Consider the following 20,298-nt stretch of genomic DNA (forward strand, 5'->3'; position numbering starts at 1 on the left):
TGGAAAAAACCCAACTACCCCTGCAGGCGATACTTCAGCACCCGGCCCTATTTGTAAAACTTAACTTTCAAAAATATGTCCATGGGTTGATGATACTGAATTTTTTTTTAAAGGTCTTAAAGGCTTCCAGCTCACTGTGACTAATAAGCCTAAAAATGGACCCATTAAAATGTTTGTGTTATGCTCAAATAAATAGGTTAGTCTCTAAGGTGCCACCAGTCCTCCTTTTCTTTTGCGAATACAGACTAACACGGCTGCTACTCTGAAACCAGTTTAATTTCAGTTAGGGAGTCAAGTCAGTATCTGGGCCATACCATAAAAACTCTGTCTACAGGAGATTATAGAAAGTCCTGATTCTGTGGCAATTAACAAGACTGTGAAAAATTTAGTTTTTGAACAATTATATTTATTACTTTAGTGTAATGATTAAATAAAATATATTACTTTAATGTTGTGCAATAATAATACAGCTTTTAACTGTCCAGTGTATATCTTTGCCTGTCCCATGTTTTCAGATCCAGCCAGAGAAATATTGCTGGTTGTTTAAAGCAAAACTGTTAGAATAAGGATTTCCTTTTATTTTTACATTATCACGCAGTCCTCTTAAAGATTTAAACTGTTTTGTTTTGGAAATGAACCTATTACTTTTCAAGTCATTTCCTTCCTTGTTGTTGTTCCTTACCTTCACATCTTTTCGGACAACAAAAAAGAGACTAGTCAGTTTTATTTATATAGGGTTTCTTTTTTTTTCCGTAATTTTGCCTTCAAATTCACATGCTAGAACAGTGCAGAGGAATGCTGTTGTTTAATTCAACAATTTATTTAAACTCATGGATTGCTCTTAGGGTTTGTTGGAAGTCATTACAAACACCTAATTTGGGGACTCATTTTGACCTGACAGTACGCCTTTAAACAAAAAGATTTAATTATTAAATATGAATTGTTAAAATGAATTGCACATAAACATTTACATAGCTAATCCTTTGGCCAATTACATTACGCTTCATGCAGTACTACAGAAATAAAGAGATTGGTTATCAATGTTATCTGAAGATGCAGTGGAGCTTTAACTCGTGGGTCCTCCCTCTAAAAACATACCAAAAAGAGAGAGATTAACTTGGTTGACACTTGACACAATTTGAGAGTGGGAGACTAGGACACAGTTTCCAGTGTAGCAAAAGATGTGCACAACACACCATTTCTAATTTAAGTAGCTTTCTGAAGACTTAAATTAGGAAGGACAAAAGTGGGAGCTCCTCCCTGTCTAAGGTGAGGTAAATCTAACTGAAAAGAAAGAGAAGGGTCTTCAAGGCACAGTCTTGAATAATACCAGCCTTTACAAAGCAAACAATATATGCCAGCAATTCCGTACCAATGAATAGTGCGAGATGATGTCAAAATCCTTCAATTTTCTTTTCCTTATTTGCAGTAGTATTTTGTCCACGGAGGAACCTTTAGCTTTTTCTTTTGTGGATGACGTGTACAGTGCACATAGACTGATGAATGTCTCAGGATTAACAAGCTGAGAACTCTTTATAACATTTCATTGCTCATTAACAGCTCGGTAGTTGAACTGGTAAATGACCCTACTATCAGAGAAGTTTGAGGTTCCTGAGAGTTGGTCTTGCTGCCTGTTGGTAACTGAATGAATTAATAGTGCATTTTTACTAAAGACAAACCTAGTCATAATATAGTTATGCTTCTGATTCAATACCACAGGTGTAGCTATAAAAGAAACAGTAAAAAAAAATCTTGTAAATCACACACTTTATATTTAATATATTGAAACAAAAATATTTAAGAATGCAGGAACTGTTTTACAGATTAAAAAAATATTTTTTAAACCATCTGATCTTAAAAATAGACAATAGTAGTGAAGCTTAAAATACAACCACTCGCATTAAAATGTTTTAAGCGATACCACCTTGGCTCATGTGGTGTATCCTGCTTTGTCACATTGCTATTGAGATAACGCTTCAGTTGTTAAAAAGGTTGTGTCAGTAAGAGTCACTCTTTCACAATCCAAATCTACAACAGTTTTGCCTTTGATGGAAGTTCCTGAGCATTCCTGATGCAAACTTTCCCGTCTCTCTGTGAGTTTGGAAGCAGAACGAGCCATTGACCCACTCTGACTACCATTGGTCTGAGAGCAGACATTATTAACTTTAGTATTTTTATTTTTGTGGTGATTGTTGTAGACTTTATATTTCATGAGAAGAATGAAGATGAAAACAAGAACGGAAGCCACAATTATTCCACCAATAATGATGATCATGGTTCCTCCAAGAAACTGGGCATGAAGAGAGCGGCACTGCTTATATTCTTCCTGTGTAGTGAACTGCACACACCCAATCACCTTGGTTGCAGTTAGAGATGTCAATCCATCATCATAAACAGCGAGAACACAAAGATCATACTCACGTCCTGCAACCAGATCAGTCAGGAAGAAGGATTTGCTAATGGCCGGGATCATCCTAGAAGGCAAAATGGGTAAAATAAATGCCTGAAATGCAGTGCACCATGGAAAAATGCTTTGCCTAGTCAAGAATTTCAAAGCTATGGTCCACAGAGTAACTTTACTTCTTCCCCCTTCGTCTTCTATTGCACAATACATGCTCTCCCCCATTACTTGAGAAATACTACAGAGTAAATAGCACAAGGAATTTGCACCTGTGTAGAGTTTGTTATTATTGCATATAAGTAACTACATTTCCTGTGATGCACACTTGTAGAGTTCTGGTGCATAGCAATTGTCCACAGTAGTGCAATCTTAACCTGAATGATACTTTACAGTGAACTTTAAATATAATTTCCCTTTTTCAAAAAAAGAAAGAATAAGTAAAGATGTGGACAGGTTTCAGAGTGGTAGCCGTGTTAATCTGTATCAGCAAAAAGAACGAGGAGTATTTGTGGCACCTTAGAGACTAACAAATTTATTAGTCTCTAAGGTGCCACAAGTACTCCTCGTTCTTTTTAAAGGTTTCAGAGTAACAGCCGTGTTAGTCTGTATTCGCAAAAAGAAAAGGAGTACTTGTGGCACCTTAGAGACTAACCAATTTATTTGAGCATGAGCTTTCGTGAGCTACAGCATCCGATGAAGTGAGCTGTAGCTCACGAAAGCGCATGCTCAAATAAATTGGTTAGTCTCTAAGGTGCCACAAGTAGTTCTTTTTAAAGATATGAAAGAAGTGCAACCTGAACTGGAAGAGACTTGCCAAAACAGAGAAAATAAAAGCAGCCACCTAATGCATAACAGATGAGCATGTTCTATGAACATCTCTATTCTTGACGTCTCTCCTCCAAGTACTGATCAGTCTTGCTTACTGTTTGAAATCTGACATGACCACAAAGCATGATAGTATAACTCTACTACATGTTGTATCATTGAAGTGCCAGGGAGTGAGCTAATGGAAGCACGAATCCAATCCAGATCTCAAACTGCAAGTCAACTACCTCTAGGCTATGAACATATACTTTCTCAGCTACTGTAAACTAGGACACTTCCACAGAAATCAATTAAGCTACACTAATTTACACCAACTGAGAATTTATCTCAGTAATGTATCTAAAAATATTTTTACACACACACACACAAGTTCCCTGTAAGCTGCACGGCCGCGCAGCAGCTGATTTAGCGCCCCGCAAGCACTCAGGGAACCAGCCCAGCTGGGACCTGCCACAGCCAAGGAGCCCCTCCCTCAGCCTGAACCCACTTCCATACCTGCCGCAGCTGGGACGCCCCTCCCCCGGCCTGGACCTGCCATGGCCAGGGGAGGGGCACCTCTCTCCCCCAGGCCAGATGCTGCTGCGGGGAGAGAGAGCTGCAGGTAGTCCTCTCTCCCCACCGTAGCTCCGGAGCACCCTCCTGCACCCTAAACCCCTCATCCCTGGCCCACACCCCCAGCCGGAGCCCTCACCCTCTGCTCTTGCACACACGTGCATGCGTGCGCACACACACACACACACACACACACACACACACACACACACACAGTTAAGATCAGCATTTATAAAGAAACAAGCAGCATAAAACAAAGGCTATTCCTATGTGGTCACCAGCCAATTGTGGACTAGTCTAAACATGCTCAGCTTTGAAAATTAGAAGGATCATCCCCATTCAGCCCAATTAGAACATCTGCATACAAGTCTGCAACTGCTATAATTTCAGTTACATTGTTATAACTTCTATAATTTAATCACTACATAAAAAAGTGTACATCTGCTGTATTTTTTTTTTTGCAGTTAATACTGTTTTCTGTAAAATTAAATAAACTGCTGCCCCGGTGACAAATTGGAAGGCTAATGAGAATCCAGCATACACCATTGCATAATCAGACCTGTAAGGAAACTTAATATAGTTTCCACCTAATATCAGAAACTGTAGTCAGTAGAGCTGTCTGAAAATTGGGGGAAGTGTTTATTAATTATTTTTCTTTGTGTTTATATTATTTTGAGCAGCATGAAGTATGCTGTTACTGTCTGTGTCCAGATATATTTAGAGATCACCAACCTATTAAAATCATAAGGGACCTACAAAGGAAAAACAATCCTCTGGATATTTCCCCTTTTTTGTTACTTTTTGATGTATAAAGCATGCAAGGGTTACTTTGTAACCTTAGAAATGTAAGGAATATCAAGTTTTGTGTCTCTTGTTTTGGTGGGAGATCGCCTCAGAGGACCTACAGAAGTGGACTAGGAAGTTTCTTTGATTTAAGTGGCAAAGGTGTGTGTTGCCCCTTTGCAAAGAGATCTTTTCTTCCTTTTTTTTTGGTGTTAGTTAGGCTGTTGAGTTAAGTAGATTTTAAACAAAAAACAAACCAAAACAGAGATTTAAATAGAGGGAGCAAAAAACCACTCCCCCTCTCAGTTAGGTTTCACTTATTTGGTACCAGTGATTTCATAAACTAATTAGTTCTCTACTTACTTAGTTCTCTAATTACTTCTCTACTGATCTTAAAATTAACGTGTATTTGTGAGCAGTCAATTGTTAGCTATTTCCAACGTGCTACAGCATTTTACATTTACTTAACTGATGCATTTCACTGGACAGCATGAAAAAGTTGTATGCCTCACGGCAAATTATTTTATGTACACAAACCTGCACATTCAAGCTCTGTCTTAAAAAAAAGAAAAAAGAAAGAAAGAAAACTCAGTAATTAAGAAGAGAGTTGGTTTACCTTGAAAATCTTTGCAGCTAAAATTACTATATATCTCCTGAGCTGGAAGAGAAAAATCACCAGCAGCAAGTTTTTAGATATTTATCTTTTTTTAGGTGTTAGTTCACTAAAACAGCAAATCAGTGTAACCATTGAGTTCCACCGCCTCACTACGTAGGGCTCAATATGACAAGACAACAAGCATCTTCACTTGCCATTGACTTCTGGGGACTTTCTGGGGTGATTATAGCTTGGAGGGTCATACTTCTCCTATACTAGTAAATTCTGTGTTCAAGCATAATCCAGAATGCAGACGTATTCTAAACTTCCTGGACATTTTGACAGAACTGTAAGCATATTGCAGAGCAAAATAAACTGTCTTTGACATGCACTAGTTTTCTGATAAAGTTATTTTGAAAACCACATAAAGAACAAGAGAAACAGACAGGAAGTACTATGCTAAAAGCAGCCATCAAGAACTATTAGAATTCAGCCTTTACCAACACTCCCATCATGGACAGAGATTTTTAGCAAATAAATTAAGGAATTTACAGGTACAGTAACATAGTTAATTAATCAAACTCTTTGTACTATCTGGCTTATTAAGTAGTCTTTAATGTTGCTTTTTTTCTTCTGTCCTATAACTTTTTGTACTCCATTATTGTGAATGGGTTGGTGTTAAAGTTTGACTAATTAGCGTTAAAAGCTATTTACAGTAGTAGCATATTAGAAAAATTGAGTGTTTAGCAGCCAATGAAGCACATCTATATTCTTTGTAATTAAATGAATAGATGTGGAGTAAACAATTTCAGATACTTCCAAACAATGGCATTTTTATGTCCTGTGGCGCTACATACAAATGTTAAATAAACAACAATTAATACTACATTTGAGATGTGCCAGCTCTTTTGAAGACCATTTCCAGCTCCATAAACTAGAAGAGCCATAGTGTTCCTTGGGTGCATGTGTAACATCCAGGATAAGGAGTTATGGACATGCATCAAGGGAAAGTTGCTACCTTGGCTTCTTAGAAAGCCAGAACAAAATCCTGACGAGTCTCCTCCCCTTTTCTTGAAGGTGTTGAGATCACTGAGGTGATTGGAACTGCAGTGTCTAGAAAGTTGGGCTTGTTATCTTTATTTTTAGGGTAATCTAATATATGGACAACTGGATATTCAGTTAATTGAATAATTTATTTTATAAATGATTGTGATAAAAGCTATTACAATTGTTTTATCATAATAATAATTGGAGGTATTTAATGCATTGTGGGCCTGTTTGAATAACAAAGAGCAATGGCTAGAAAAGAGAAGAATGAATAGTGGTAACATGTTCTTGTAGTCAGCTATGATGTGGTGCACAGACATAGTCTAGCTGTATTGTGTGCTCATCACCAGGGTATCTGAGTACTTAGAATATATTTGACAAAATGTCAGCTCCATAATGATGGTGTCTGTTTTCACTTTAGTTTGACCTGCTAACATTTTAAGCAGCATAGACTTTGTGTTATAGGTTTGTTGCAAAATGTAACATGAATGGCATATAATCCTTGACAATTTGAGTGACAAAAGAATTTAGATTTAGGGCATACCATAATTCTAAATGGGGTAAGACCAATATATCAACCACTGAGTGGAATTATTCTATCTCAAAGTAGAAGCTTTCAGTGATCAACGTCATTTATTTAAATAATTAATTCACATGAAAGACATTTCACAATAGCAATAAGGCAACTGCAGGACTGTGTTTGCATGAGATAATCATACCTCTGGGGAATAAGTACTTTGCTGGGCTACTTCTCTTTTTAATCCCTCAGGAGGGCTTATGATTTTTGTGTCATGTTAACTACCTGTTGAGCCTCACTGCTTATTACCTTCACTTGTATGAGAGTGTAGTTGGAAATTAGTTTGCTATTGCTTGTACATTGACAAAACTATTAATTTTAGTTCCAAGTCTGTTGAATAAATCATTTCTTTTTAGACAAAGCATACTGTCCCTCCAATTACAGTCTGATTAGGAATTGCTCTTTCTGAAGTTGTACACTATCAGAGGAATCCAAGCATGGCTCTAAATGTATAAACTGTTCATAAGCACTGTTGTATTGATCTCAAAGGTCAGAAGAGTTAACGGTGTTATAAATTCTTTCACTGTCCAACATTAAACAGTGTTATAAAGGTTTGGGGAGTGTGGAGGGCATGTTCTACAGAGGCCTTGGTTTACTCAATTTCTTCGCAAACACCCAGAAGCATTCATTTTAAAGTTGAAAGTTTATTAATCAGTCACAAGATAGAGCAAGAAATTAAAACAAGCATTTAAAACAGTGATTATGCAGAAGAAACAATGAAAATCTTTGAAGTCTCTCCTTTTGGAGGCAAAATATCAGTCTCTTATTTTCAGATCAACCTTTCTTCGATAAAAAGGAAAAGGTTAATTTTACTCTCAGTCCTGATGTATAAAGGGTATTCACTTGTGTTTGTAACATGCAGGCAGACACAAGGTGGAGGAGAGACAGGAGAAAAGGAGGGGGATATATGGCTTTTCTGATGATTTGTTTACAATACTGATTGGCTGGTCAGTCATGAATGGATAGGTTGGCTGACAGGTCAACCACAGCACCTGTTGCTTGGACCCTAGTTCACATTCCAGTCAAGAACGTCAATTGATTGTGAATTTTCTCCTTAGGCATGGCAGGATTGTGGTAATCTCATCTTGGTGTGCTGATGCAATGCAGTTGATTTCAGGATTTAATTAAAATCCAAGAAAATAAGACACAGGATAGGAGGAAGAGGGGGTGGGGGTTATGGGATGTCAACACAAAAGGAAGAAAACCTTTGCAGTCCAGGAACTGAACTATCCGCACTGATGGGCTGAGAACTGGATGTCACATTGATAACAAAGTTATCAAATAACAAAGTGAAACAAATAACAAAGTGAAAAACAAAGTTATTCGAACAAGACCATGGCCTTCCTCTTAGGAAGAAAGTCTTTTAGTCTGGTCTGCTCCTTCTAGCTTGGTGTCAGAGAAGATGAGATGAGATGAGACGAGATGACCTGGGATGCATGGTAGAATGGCAGATTATTTTTTAAGTGTCTTTATAAGAAACCCAAAAAGAAGAAAAGAGGGTGGCATAGTTCATTCCTCCCTTTATTTTGTCTACCAGTTAGACCTAATCTCCACCACACCAATTTTGGTCCATTTACTTCTGGGTCCACATTTTCTGTTTTTACTAGGCATGATTTCAACAGCCCTTGAATCATATCAGTAGGCCCTTTTTTGTTTGGGCTAATACGGTTTCTCTGTCTGGTTCTCTTGCACTTGTTCATCACATTCATTTATTGAAAACAACTTGACCTATTTTCCTATTTGATAGTTTAGTGTGACGTTTTATGAACTTGCACACATACTTTTGACATTTGAGGTTACAATTGGGGAAATTTTTTACATTCAATAATCACAACGGCACTCCCTCCATCACCTCTTTTGGAAATGGGAGGATCAATGGCAAGGCACTAATTGGCAAGGTTATGTCTAAAGATGGTTTCTTGAGCGAGAGCATAATCACTGCTTGTTTAACCATACAGGTACTGTACCATACTGAAAGGAAACATTAACAAGCCTAATCAATAACTGGCCCTGTGTTTCCCCACTAGTTTTAATCATCCACAAAGGATATGGGTTTCTTTCACCAGCAAATGGTCACAACCCTCTGAGCATACCCATTTATTCAGTAAGTGAAACTGGTTGAACACCAACTGATATAGAAGGTACATTTCTCCCTTCATGGAAGAAATCTGAATACGATCAAGGGTATGTGCAAAAGAAATGGACAGTTCTTAACAACATTATATCTTAGACTGTTACTGTGCTGGGGCTGCTGGCGGCAATTCAGAAGAGTTCCCCTGGTCTGGATGTTACTATGGCTGAAAATAAAACTTCCTTAAATTGTGCTGTGTTCTTCAATAGAAGAATTGCAGTGTTTGATCCTTATTCATTACAGTTAAATAAAAAATCCCAAGGACTACAGAACAAAAGCACCCATTGGGACTTTCTTCTCCAAAAAAGCCTGAACATCTTAGGCAGCTAGGAAACAGGATTTTAGGATATTAGGTTTGAATGCTCTCTCTCTGTAATGGAAAGGTTGCTGTCCACTATCTAAATCAGAAAGAACGACACATGGGTAGAATGAGCGGAAGTTAGAGAAGCAAACAGTGCCATGACACAAAGATGAACTAAGTAGTTGCATGAATAAATAACCCATAATAGGGAATGAGAATAGCGAAATTAGTGATGCAATTTGAGAAGTGCACATTAGTAAGTACAGTCACCCGTTTAATGCCGCACACAGTTCCCTATAGGAAAATAAGGCTTTTCAGGATAAGGTAGAAACAGTGGAAAAGCACACTAGGGCTAGACCCAGTAAAGGACTAAGGTGTTGCTGAACACTGCAATTCCTAGGCTCCTAGGTGCCCTGCCACTGAGTGGAACCCTCAGCCTCTGAATTAGGCACCCAGGTTCCTCATCCATTACACGAGGAGCCTGGTCATCAAAGAAAGGGAACGCAGAAGGCCTAAGAAGCCAGCAAGCTGAGCAGAGAGCCACCTAAGACAGCCAGTGGGCCATCCAAAGGGAGAGGCACCTATCTCCACTTAGGATTCACAGCCAAGAAACCTCTCCTGGAGTTGGGCACCTAAGCCAAGTCAGCTCTTTCTCATGACAAACAAGAGTGAGACAGAGACCCCAACCCTATTAGTGTGGGAGACCTGTTTTCAAATCCCTACTCTGCCTGATTTGAAGCGGTGATTTGAACCCTCCTCTCCAACCGCCTATGTGAGTACCCTAACCACCAAGCTTATTGAGTATTCTCGACAGTCTTTCTCAGTCTCGCTGGCTGAAGCTGTTTCACTTTGTATTAAGTTATTATATATTCACTGGGACAGAGGTAGAGAAAAAAAATCAAGAGATTGATGAGATGTGGAAGAGCCCCTGCTTCAATTACTAGTTCATTACTTATACAAAATGTAACAGCTTCCACAGGAGAGACACCCCCCCACCACAATATCCTTATGATTAAGGCACTCAACTGGGATACAGAAGACCTGGGTTCAAGTCCGTGCTACAAATCGGACAGAGTGGGGATTAAAATCTTGGTCTCCCACAGCCCAGGTGCGTGATCTCACCACTGGACTATTAGGGCACACAAGCATGCTTGCTGGCCCCCAAATTACCCATCTGCTCATATACAGGTCACACAGCAACACCTGGTGTGAGAATCCAACCATGGCTTAGGCACGAGCTAGCACCCCAATCTGCTCGGTGGTGTCAAGACCTAGGGGTTTTGCACATGCCCACTGAAGGATACTTAAGTGCCAAAACGGTCAGGTGGGAGCTGAGTGAGTTTTGTAAATGCTACGCGTTGGTGCCTTAAATGCTGGATTTAGGCACCTAAGAAACTGCAAGGGATTATGGAAACCAGTCATTTATCTGGACTCCTACGTAACTGTGTGGCGAACCTACCCTATATATTTTCCCTAGAAACAGAATACAGGGTCCAATATAAGAAGAAAACCAGATTGCAGAACTGGGAAGCACAGTATGGGGAGGAGGTGACCAGCCCTGTGTGGAGAAAAAAGTGGTTCAGGACTATTTAGAAAAGCTGGACTGGCACTAGCCCATGGGGCCGGATGCACTGCATCCGAAGGTGCTAAAGGAGTTGGCTGATGTGAGTGCAGAGCCATTGGCCATTATCTTTGAAAACTCATGGCGATTGGGGGAGGTCCTGGATGACTGGAAAAAGGCTAATGTAGTGCCCATCTTTAAAAAAGGGAAGGAGGAGGATCCAGGGAACTACAGGCCAGTCAGCCTCACCTCAGTCCCTGGAAAAATCATGGAGCAGGTCCTCAAGGAATCAATTTTGAAGCACTTTGAGGAGAGGAAAGTGATCAGGAACAGTCAGCATGGATTCGCCAAGGGCAAGTCATGCCTGACTAACCTAACTGCCTTCTATGATGAGATAACTGGCTCTGGGGATGAGGGGAAAGCAATGGACGTGTTATTCCTTGACTTCAGCAAAGCTTTTAACACGGTCTCCCACAGTATTCTTGCCAGCAAGTTAAAGTAGTATGGGCTGGATGAATGGAATACAAGGTGGATAGAAAGCTGGCTAGATCATCGGGCTCAACGGGTAGTGATCAATGGTTCCATGTCTAGTTGGCAGCTCGTCTCAAGCAGAGTGCCCTAAGGGTCAGTCCTGGGGCCGGTTTTGTTCAATATCTTCATTAACGATCTGGAGGATGACGTGGATTGCATCCTCAGCAAATTTGCAGATGACACTAAACTGGGAGGAGTGGTAGATACGGTGGAGGGTAGGGATAGGATACAGAGAGACCTAGACAAATTAGAGGACTGGGCCATAAGAAATCTGATGCGGTTCAACAAGGACAAGTGCAGAGTCCTGCACTTAGGATGGAAGAATCCCATGCACTGCTACAGACTAGGGACTGAGTGGCTAGGCAGCAGTTCTGCAGAAAAGGACCTAGGGGTTACAGTGGACGAGAAGCTGGATATGAGTCAACAGTGTGCCCTGGTTGCCAAGAAGGCCAATGGCATTTTGGGATGTATAAGTAGGGGCATTGCCAGCAGATCAAGGGATGTGATCATTCCCCTCTATTCGACATTGGTGAGGCCTCATCTGGAGTACTGTGTCCAGTTTTGGGCCCCACACTACAAGAAGGATGTGGAAAAATTGGAAGAGTCCAGTGGAGGGCAACAAAAATGATTAGGGAGCTGGAGCACATGATTTATGAGGAGAGGCTTCGGGAACTGGGATTATTTAGTCTGCAGAAGAGAAGAATGAGGGGGGATTTGATAGCTGCTTTCAACTACCTGGAAGGGGGTTCCAAAGAGGATGGAGCTAGATTGTTCTCAGTGGTAGCAGATGACAGAACAAGGAATAATGGTCTCAAGTTGCAGTGGGGGAGGGTTTAGGTTGGATATTAGGAAAACCTTTTTCACTAGGAAGGTGGTGAAGCACTGGAATGGGTTACCTAGGAAGGTGGTGGAATCTCCTTCCTTAGAGGTTTTTAAGGTCAGGCATGACAAAGCCCTGGCTGGGATGATTTAGTCGGGGATCGGTCCTGCTTTGAGCAGGGGGTTGGACTAGATGACCTCCTGAGGTCCCTTCCAGCCCTGATATTCTATGATTCTATGATATTCCTAAACTTAACTGAGTTAAAATCTGAAACACTAAGAGCTAAGAATGACACTGATTTTCATAGTAGCTGCTTTCTTCTGAACCAAAACCCCTCTACATGAGCAAAGAGAAGAACCCAAATAACCCACATTGACTGCCCTTTTGAAGGGTGTCATCCTATTCCCAGCAACACTGAAGGTTAAATGAAGGAAAATCTTATCTGGTCTTTGAGACAGAAACAATACAACATTCGCTTGCCAACACAAAGTCATTTGTAGATAGACAAGTCTTGGATGTGGATCATTTGCACAACTAAAAGTCAGAAATCTCTATCATGATGTGACAGTTGCAGAATGACTTAAGTTACAAAAGTCTATAAACAGTGAGTGTGAAGACTGTGATTTAGAATAACTTTATGTAGACTACAATTTATAAAAAAATAGCCTAAGATTCCAGTGGCATTATGTATACTATTAGGATAAAATCTGACAAGCAAGAATGCTGTTTATGGTTGCCACTTGCTTCTATGGTATCATAACCCAACACTACAACTGACATTAAATAGTCCTCTGATTGCCAGTCTAAGTAGAGATGCCAAGGACTGAACCAGCCACGCAAAAAAATCGTACCTCTCATCTCACTAATGGATCAACATAGGGAAGCTGCTGCTGCCTAGGCTATACCTGTTCTGTGGGAAAGGACACATGCTCCAAGGCTGTAAATCCAGCAACTTCCATTGAGTAACCTCACATCAAAACAACTTTATTTGGGGCATTCTTCTTAAATTCTCCAGTGAGCAGAGAGGCACTGTCTGTATTCCATCACTTTACTGAATCTGCCAAACCAGTTCAGCCATTTTGCTGCTTCACTAAGAGGAATGACAAGATCCTCAATGTGTGTGTGCTATTGCTCAACAAAAAACATTTATCATTTCACAGTCTGTGTCAGGGAGAGCATACATTACTTTTCTGTGAGTTTGTTAGGACTGTTTTTGAGATTTAAAATACTAAGGCCAACACTGAGCGCTTTTGAAAACCTCACCCTAACTCTGCTCCCACTCAAGTCAATAGAGACAAGCCAGTTCTGAATGCTTGAAAATCTCACTGTTACAGGTCTGGCGACCCTGTCACACCTTCTTCTGGTCAAACGTGGTGATGCAGGTACTCCCTGCCTCAATTTCATCTGCTGGGGGGCCCCTCAGCCTTCACCACACAAAGTCTATAGATAGGAGGGATTTCACAGCTGACTTGAATGATGCACAGAGGTATAATATTGCTGACAGAATTCACTGAGTTAAATCAAAGTTCAGATTTTAAAATAAGCAAATCTCTGAAGCTGTACACTGCATTGCACAAAAATAGTGAAAGAATTGTGAGCATGCATACTGTAGCTATATTGTACTGCTTTTCATACAGTGGATATAAAATGAGTATAATGTTTGCTATATTGATCAGGCAATATGTCACCTCTTCCTCAGGAGTGACTGTTCGTCTCTTTAATCTATGGTATATTACCCCTTTCTTAATAATAGATGAGAACTGCTATTTTTAATTTTTATGTTTGCTCTATAAAAACAGAAAGGAAGTTTACGTTACCAGCTTTTAAACACACTATATAGTATTTCAATTATCTATGTAGAAACATCACTATTAAATATTGATTCATTTACTAATTTACAGCATGCAGCTGTGGCTTATTAAAGTTAGATGATCACTGGATATGAGAGAGTAAATTCAGTGTCTAGGAAGATATTGCCTTTGACGATATGAGATCCAGTTCCTAATGGACTACAAACATAAGTCAAATTCATATAAACTATTAATCGTTTGCTCCTTGCACCATGACATAAATACTGAGTTCTTCTGACCTATACCAGAGGTACAGCATCATATTTTGGAATGTGCTGTTCCACTGAGAGCAGAGAAAAGATATTGTACATTAAAAATTAGGAGCTACTGCAATTTTTCTTTTGGGTACCTGTACTTGCTGCTATCTTAAATCATGAGGCAAGCCATTCCTGACACATCACCCCATGGTTCACACAAGAAATGGACAATGCTGCTATTGGACAATGGTTTAGCAAGCACCACACTTCATTGAGTCACATAGCAGATTAATACAAATAAAGCATCATCACCTACTGGCTACGCTAGTGGCCATGGTAGGAAACAGAAGCTTAAAGAGGAATCATGTAAAAGGACTGAGGAAACAGCATAGTTTTCTCAAAGTGTGCTGAGAAAAGCATAGAAACAAGATTTAAGAATATAGTTGAACAAATGCCCTTTGCACCTTTTCTGCACACCGTCACTTGCCACATCTGCAGATCCCTCCTATAAACTAGTTTACATGTTTTTGCACATAGATCAGTGATCACCAAACTTATTTGGATGGTGTCCCTCCCCTCGTGATGGAATACTCACATTACTCCCCCCGCCCCAACACACACCCATCCCCACAAAAGAGAGTCTTGTACCAAGGCCACTGAAACATATGAGCCTCTTTCCTGACCTGTTCTTTTCAGCCCCTACTCTCTTTTCTTTTAATCTTTGTTCCTCTAGCTGTAATTTTTGCATCCCAATTTTGGGGCTTTTGAGCTCTTGTTCAGTTGTTCCCCTCTTTCACTCTCCGCCAAAGGCTAACAGAGGCTGCCTGGATGAAGGCATCTGTAACAGTGTGCAAATGTCAGCCTTCATTCCTGAAACAAACAGGCATCCTGGTCTTCACCACCTGTCCTGCTAGAATTATTTCAGCAGGTAGGACAGGGTGGCTTCACCAGAGTCTACAGCGCAGTTTAGACTGATGCCGCAAAAGCCTCTGCTCCCACCATAGTGCACACATTTGCTCTCAGTCCACTACTCTCCTCCTGGAGATGGGCCCCACTGCTGGTTTACTCCACCTGCTGTTTTCCTGCTGGAAGTTACTGGTGGTCCCAGCTGCTGCTTTACACTACTTACTGCTTACCAGGTGAGCAGAACTGGTGCCAGGCTCTGGTTTTACTGTCCACATAATTGGAATTGCAGCTGAGCTCTAGCCAAACAAGATAACTACACCTCCCACCTCACTACTTCCAGCTGAAAAGGGTCCAGTGATTTAACAGACCCACCAGACTCCCTATTCCATGAGAAATAATACTTGCAATAAACCAAAAAACACACAAATTCTTTTAACTTGAATCTTGACTCTGTCCAGCACCTCCCACCCAACCTTGGCAACCACGAGTGTTTGTCAGGGTGATCCTGAAACCAGTCATCATCCAGCCATTGCCCAGGTGATTCCCAACAGGATCAGCTCCAAAATATCAGCCCCAAGTACAAAATTTAGCCAAGCTGTACCCCAATGTCCCCGAACTATCCACAATTGTAAATATGTAAATAGGGCACTGCTTCCCTCAGGTGACTTCCATGCTTCCCAGCACGTGACAGCAGAGAACACAGATGATAGAGAAATGAGGTATTGAGGAGAACACAGTTGATATTTAAATAAGGTACAGCCTTTCTCAGTCATTGCCCCTTGGTCTCCAGCAGATGTCAGCAGAGCTCTCACTCAGTTACCTCCCTTCTCTACTAGGCTTCAGGCTACAGGATTTACAAACCTTTCTTCTCTAACAAACAACTGGCTTGCCTCCAAATGATATATTAGAAAGCATAAACATAGCAAACAACACACAATTTTCAATTTAACAAATAACAGTAGGGAGGTGAATAGATGCGTGTGCTAGTCTTTTTAAAAATATGTTATTTAATTGTTCCTCTATGTATTAAATCCAAATAAATTGGTTTCTAACAAAAAACCAAATGTATTTAGTAGTTTTCATGAAAAAGACACAACCTGTCACACTACACAACCTGTCACTTCTATGTCACACTGCAATTCCTTCAGTCATTTACAACAATGGAAAGTGGGTGAGAAACACTGACAAATCAGAAGGGAATGCAAAGTGCAGAAAGGGTATGCATTGGTGTAACTAACTGATGCAGGATAGCAGAGAATCAGGTCCAAAGTGTGCAAGAATTTTTAATTAAAATGAAAGCTGATTCTTAAAAAACAACCACATGTTACACTGAAAATGATTTCACTTTTAGCCACATAGTAACATGCTTTGTTTCACTGTCAGAGAAGTGACATTACATAAAATATCAATGCCTAGAAAAAAATATATATACTGTATACTACACAGACAAAAGCAACGTTAGCTTGAAATATCATACAATAAATCTTCAAGGGAAAAATATCTACCTTCCTGCTTATAAAGGAACACCACTGAGACTCAGAAAATAAATGAACCAGTGAGTGAAAAGTGTGATTGATTCCCCCCCCCGATGAAACCATACAAAACCAACTGTAATGTGCACTAAGTACTGTATTCTGGAGCGTGGAGAGATTTATCATGCCATTAAAATAGTCATTTTAAGTGTAAAAGAATTGGAGAACTAGAGCATTTCCTATAATAAATAAGTATTTCCAAATGTTAAACCACTGGAGACTTCAGCTATAACTTGATTGCATGCACAGTTATGCAAATATAATTTGAAGTCCAACAGAAGAACATTTAATGCTTAATATGTACATAACATATAGGGTAAAACTGTCAAAAGTGCTTAAGTGATTTAGAAACATTTGAAAATTTTTCTCCTATACACATACAGCATCCGTAAACACCAGTGTGTATCCATTATAGCATACATAGTGGTGGTATATATGAACTGAGAAGTAATTATGACCTGCTTCTGCTTAATGAATGAAAACAGTACTCATGTCACCACTGTTATGTTTCACAATTTTAGTCTATAATTGTCTCTCAAATTACACCTATCCTGCTGAGCACCATTAGCAACTGCCATTTTAAACATAGTAGCTGAGTTGCAAATTCTCAACAAAATGCATCAAGCAGACATGATACCTGGGAAATGAATAATAAATTCAGTTAAACATTTATAAGCAACTCTCTCAAGTAAAACAAACACCTTTAACCAATGTTCAGTGTAAATCCATGTTGCTCCCTTTAGAAGCATGTGGCAATAGGAAGCTAGCTTTCACCATGTGTATATTTTAAATACAAATGAGAGTGAAAAAAAAAGAAAAATAAAACATCACTGAAATTGCATATAATAATGCAGTAAATATAAGCAATTATCACTTTGATGTGCAAGTAAAATATAATTAGTTTTCACATTATTCTATATCATCATGGTAGAGGGCGGTGAACAGCTTGTGTGTGCCTGGGCTGGTAGATATGCATGACAATTTTGCAAGGTTGTAATTGCTCTCCCTTTCTCTCTTATTTTGGACTTTATCCTGGATTCCTAGTGCACCCAGCGATGTAAGTAGAAGTTCTGGGTGTATAAGAAATACGCAACACATCTCATCTTGTGCCTGTATATATAATACTGTATACACAAAGCAGGGGTCAGACTGGAAAAATACAAATGATGTTATTCTTCCTGGACTCTGCTGATCTGTGTTGCCAAAATGAGATACCACCCACTATGCAGATCTTCATCATCTGATTGGACCTTTTCTTTCCTCTGTATTGTGATCAGCAGTGAAATAAAGTAAATGGCAACACCATTAACTGGCGTTATTAAATTTCTCAGTTATCACCAATTAATATACATGGGGCAGTTCACTTAGAGGTATTGTTTTAGGCTGTTTGCAGACTCAAGCAGAGATCACTGCATCAGTTAGGCCAACATAGCTACGTTGGTCAGAGGTGTGATCTCTGACTGACATAGCTGTTCTGCAAAAGCCCCAGGTGTAGACACAATTATACTGCACTTTTGCTGGTATTATAGCTTTTTTTGCTGGGGGTGGGGGGAGGCTGGAATAAAATATGTTGTCTTTGAAACAGAACCTAAATGAAGTCAATTCCATTAAACATGATGCATTTATCCAGATAGATTCAAATATGTAATCAGCATGAAATTTAGCCCTCTGCAGAAGGCCAGCACAAAGACTATACACAAGAGGGATTTAAATGAGCTGGCCCCTTGCACACAGGTGAATTTCACCCTCACTGAACATTTAAATACACAATAGTTTATTCCTTCTCCCAGGAAAGAAATTCTGTTATGGAAGATTAATTGGAAAACTATCCACATAGAAATAGAGTTTTAATTTCCTAAAACTGGTGCAATCTCATGATGATGGTGGGCTGACACACAGGGAATATGACAATTTCACAAGGGTTGGAAACTCCTAATATGGAGGTATAGCACATGATATATGTATACACACACAAGTAACCATAAGACACAATAAACAAAAGAGATTAAAATTTGTTACATTTGCATTAAAATTCTCAAGGGAATTTATTTTAAATAAAATATAATATGTGGCTCCTGAACAGTCTCTAAATCTGGTCTCTCTCCTTCAATGAGCACGATCCTCTAAAATTTGAAATTATATATTAAAACTCCTATTTTAATATGGCAAGGCAAGGTGTATTCATGGTTTTTCATATGCCCCCAGAAAATCCCTACAACCAGGGCTAGAACTGCTGAGAAAATGCAGGTTAAATTGAAAGGATGCCATTGACACGTAGAAGGTGCACTCAGCAGACACAGCTATGATAATATCCTCACAATATCATCTGCACTGTAAGGAGTTTTGCAGAATAAAAACTACAGTATGCGGGCCTGTATGAAGCTGCCCGCCATATGAGTTCATTGGCTCTTTGTATTAGCTGCACTTAAAGATATCCATTTCTGTGAAGCACTGACGTTCTTGACAGATTACTATCTGCACCTTATTCACTGATTTCTTTTAATAAGGGTTTGCTCTTGTCTATTGTGACAGTGAATATTTCATTTTGATACGCTGTCTTCCTTGTGATGGACTGCCAGTAATCTGACTAAGTAAATAACACTCCCCATTGTCTCAGGAGCTAGGTCAGGGTTACTAATCTCCATTTTAAAGAAGGGGAAACAGACACAGAAGTTAAGTGACTGGCCTGAGGCAACACAATTAGTGGTAGAGCCAGAAATGAAACTCACATTTTCTTTTTCATTTATCAGAAATATGCACCAGTGGGGAAAGTGTTATGGGGATGTGTATTCTGAACTTTCAGAATCGATTTCAGAAAAATAAGTGAAGAAAAAAAATCGACTAAGCATAGAACTGATTGCATACTGAACATCAATAGCAAAATATGGTTTCCTCAATAGCTGGCTCCAGCCACCTGCGTATTTATGCCTTAGTGTCCATCTTTGGTGTGGCTACTCACTCATCTTTAACTGGAATTGGCTGGTTCAGGGTGGGGGGAAGTGAGTACAAAAGACATAGTGATAAGCTTAAAGCTGCAGAATACACTGGCTTGTCACAATGAGCAAAATGTCCTGTTTCACAATGCAAAACTGAAGCTGAGTGATTTAGGGAAAAGGAATGTGAAGCAAAAAGGAGTTTTGCACAGACTCTAAAATCACTTGGAGCTTGGAAGGGACTAGACAATTGGGGGCGGTGCAAGTGTTAAAAAGTGTAAGTGTTAAAGAGAATGTTGATGATTTAAAAAAAAGGGGGGGATACTTAGTAAACTGAAGAAGAAAAAATGAACAACAGCAACTAATCATAGAATCATAGAATATCAGGGTTGGAAGGGACCCCAGAAGGTCATCTAGTCCAACCCCCTGCTTGAAGCAGGACCAATTCCCAGTTAAATCATCCCAGCCAGGGCTTTGTCAAGCCTGACCTTAAAAACCTCTAAGGAAGGAGATTCTACCACCTCCCTAGGTAACGCATTCCAGTGTTTCACCACCCTCTTAGTGAAAAAGTTTTTCCTAATATCCAATCTAAACCTCCCCCATTGCAACTTGAAACCATTACTCCTCGTTCTGTCATCTGCTACCATTGAGAACAGTCTAGAGCCATCCTCTTTGGAACCCCCTTTCAGGTAGTTGAAAGCAGCTATCAAATCCCCCCTCATTCTTCTCTTCTGCAGACTAAACAATCCCAGCTCC

The 20,298-nt window shown here is 39.7% G+C and overlaps 1 protein-coding gene across 10 annotated transcripts in view; it reads right to left on the reverse strand.

The window, feature by feature from the left end:
• Positions 1–325: 325 nt before the first annotated feature.
• The window catches only part of LOC141976374 (leucine-rich repeat and fibronectin type III domain-containing protein 1-like protein), a 235,524-nt gene continuing 215,551 nt past the window's right edge, over positions 326–20,298 (reverse strand). For 6 of the 10 annotated variants that reach the window (XM_074937339.1, XM_074937334.1, XM_074937336.1 and 3 more), the window contains one exon: positions 326–2,474. In XM_074937339.1, coding sequence (XP_074793440.1) covers positions 1,961–2,474 — 514 coding nt within the window. In that variant the 3' untranslated portion in view covers positions 326–1,960. The remainder of the gene's footprint in view (positions 2,475–20,298) is intronic. The other 4 variants (XM_074937331.1, XM_074937333.1, XM_074937332.1 and 1 more) reach the window with 1 other exon arrangement.

The sequence above is a fragment of the Natator depressus genome, chromosome 23 (genome assembly GCF_965152275.1).
Source record: "Natator depressus isolate rNatDep1 chromosome 23, rNatDep2.hap1, whole genome shotgun sequence".
Taxonomy (NCBI): Eukaryota; Metazoa; Chordata; order Testudines; family Cheloniidae; genus Natator; species Natator depressus.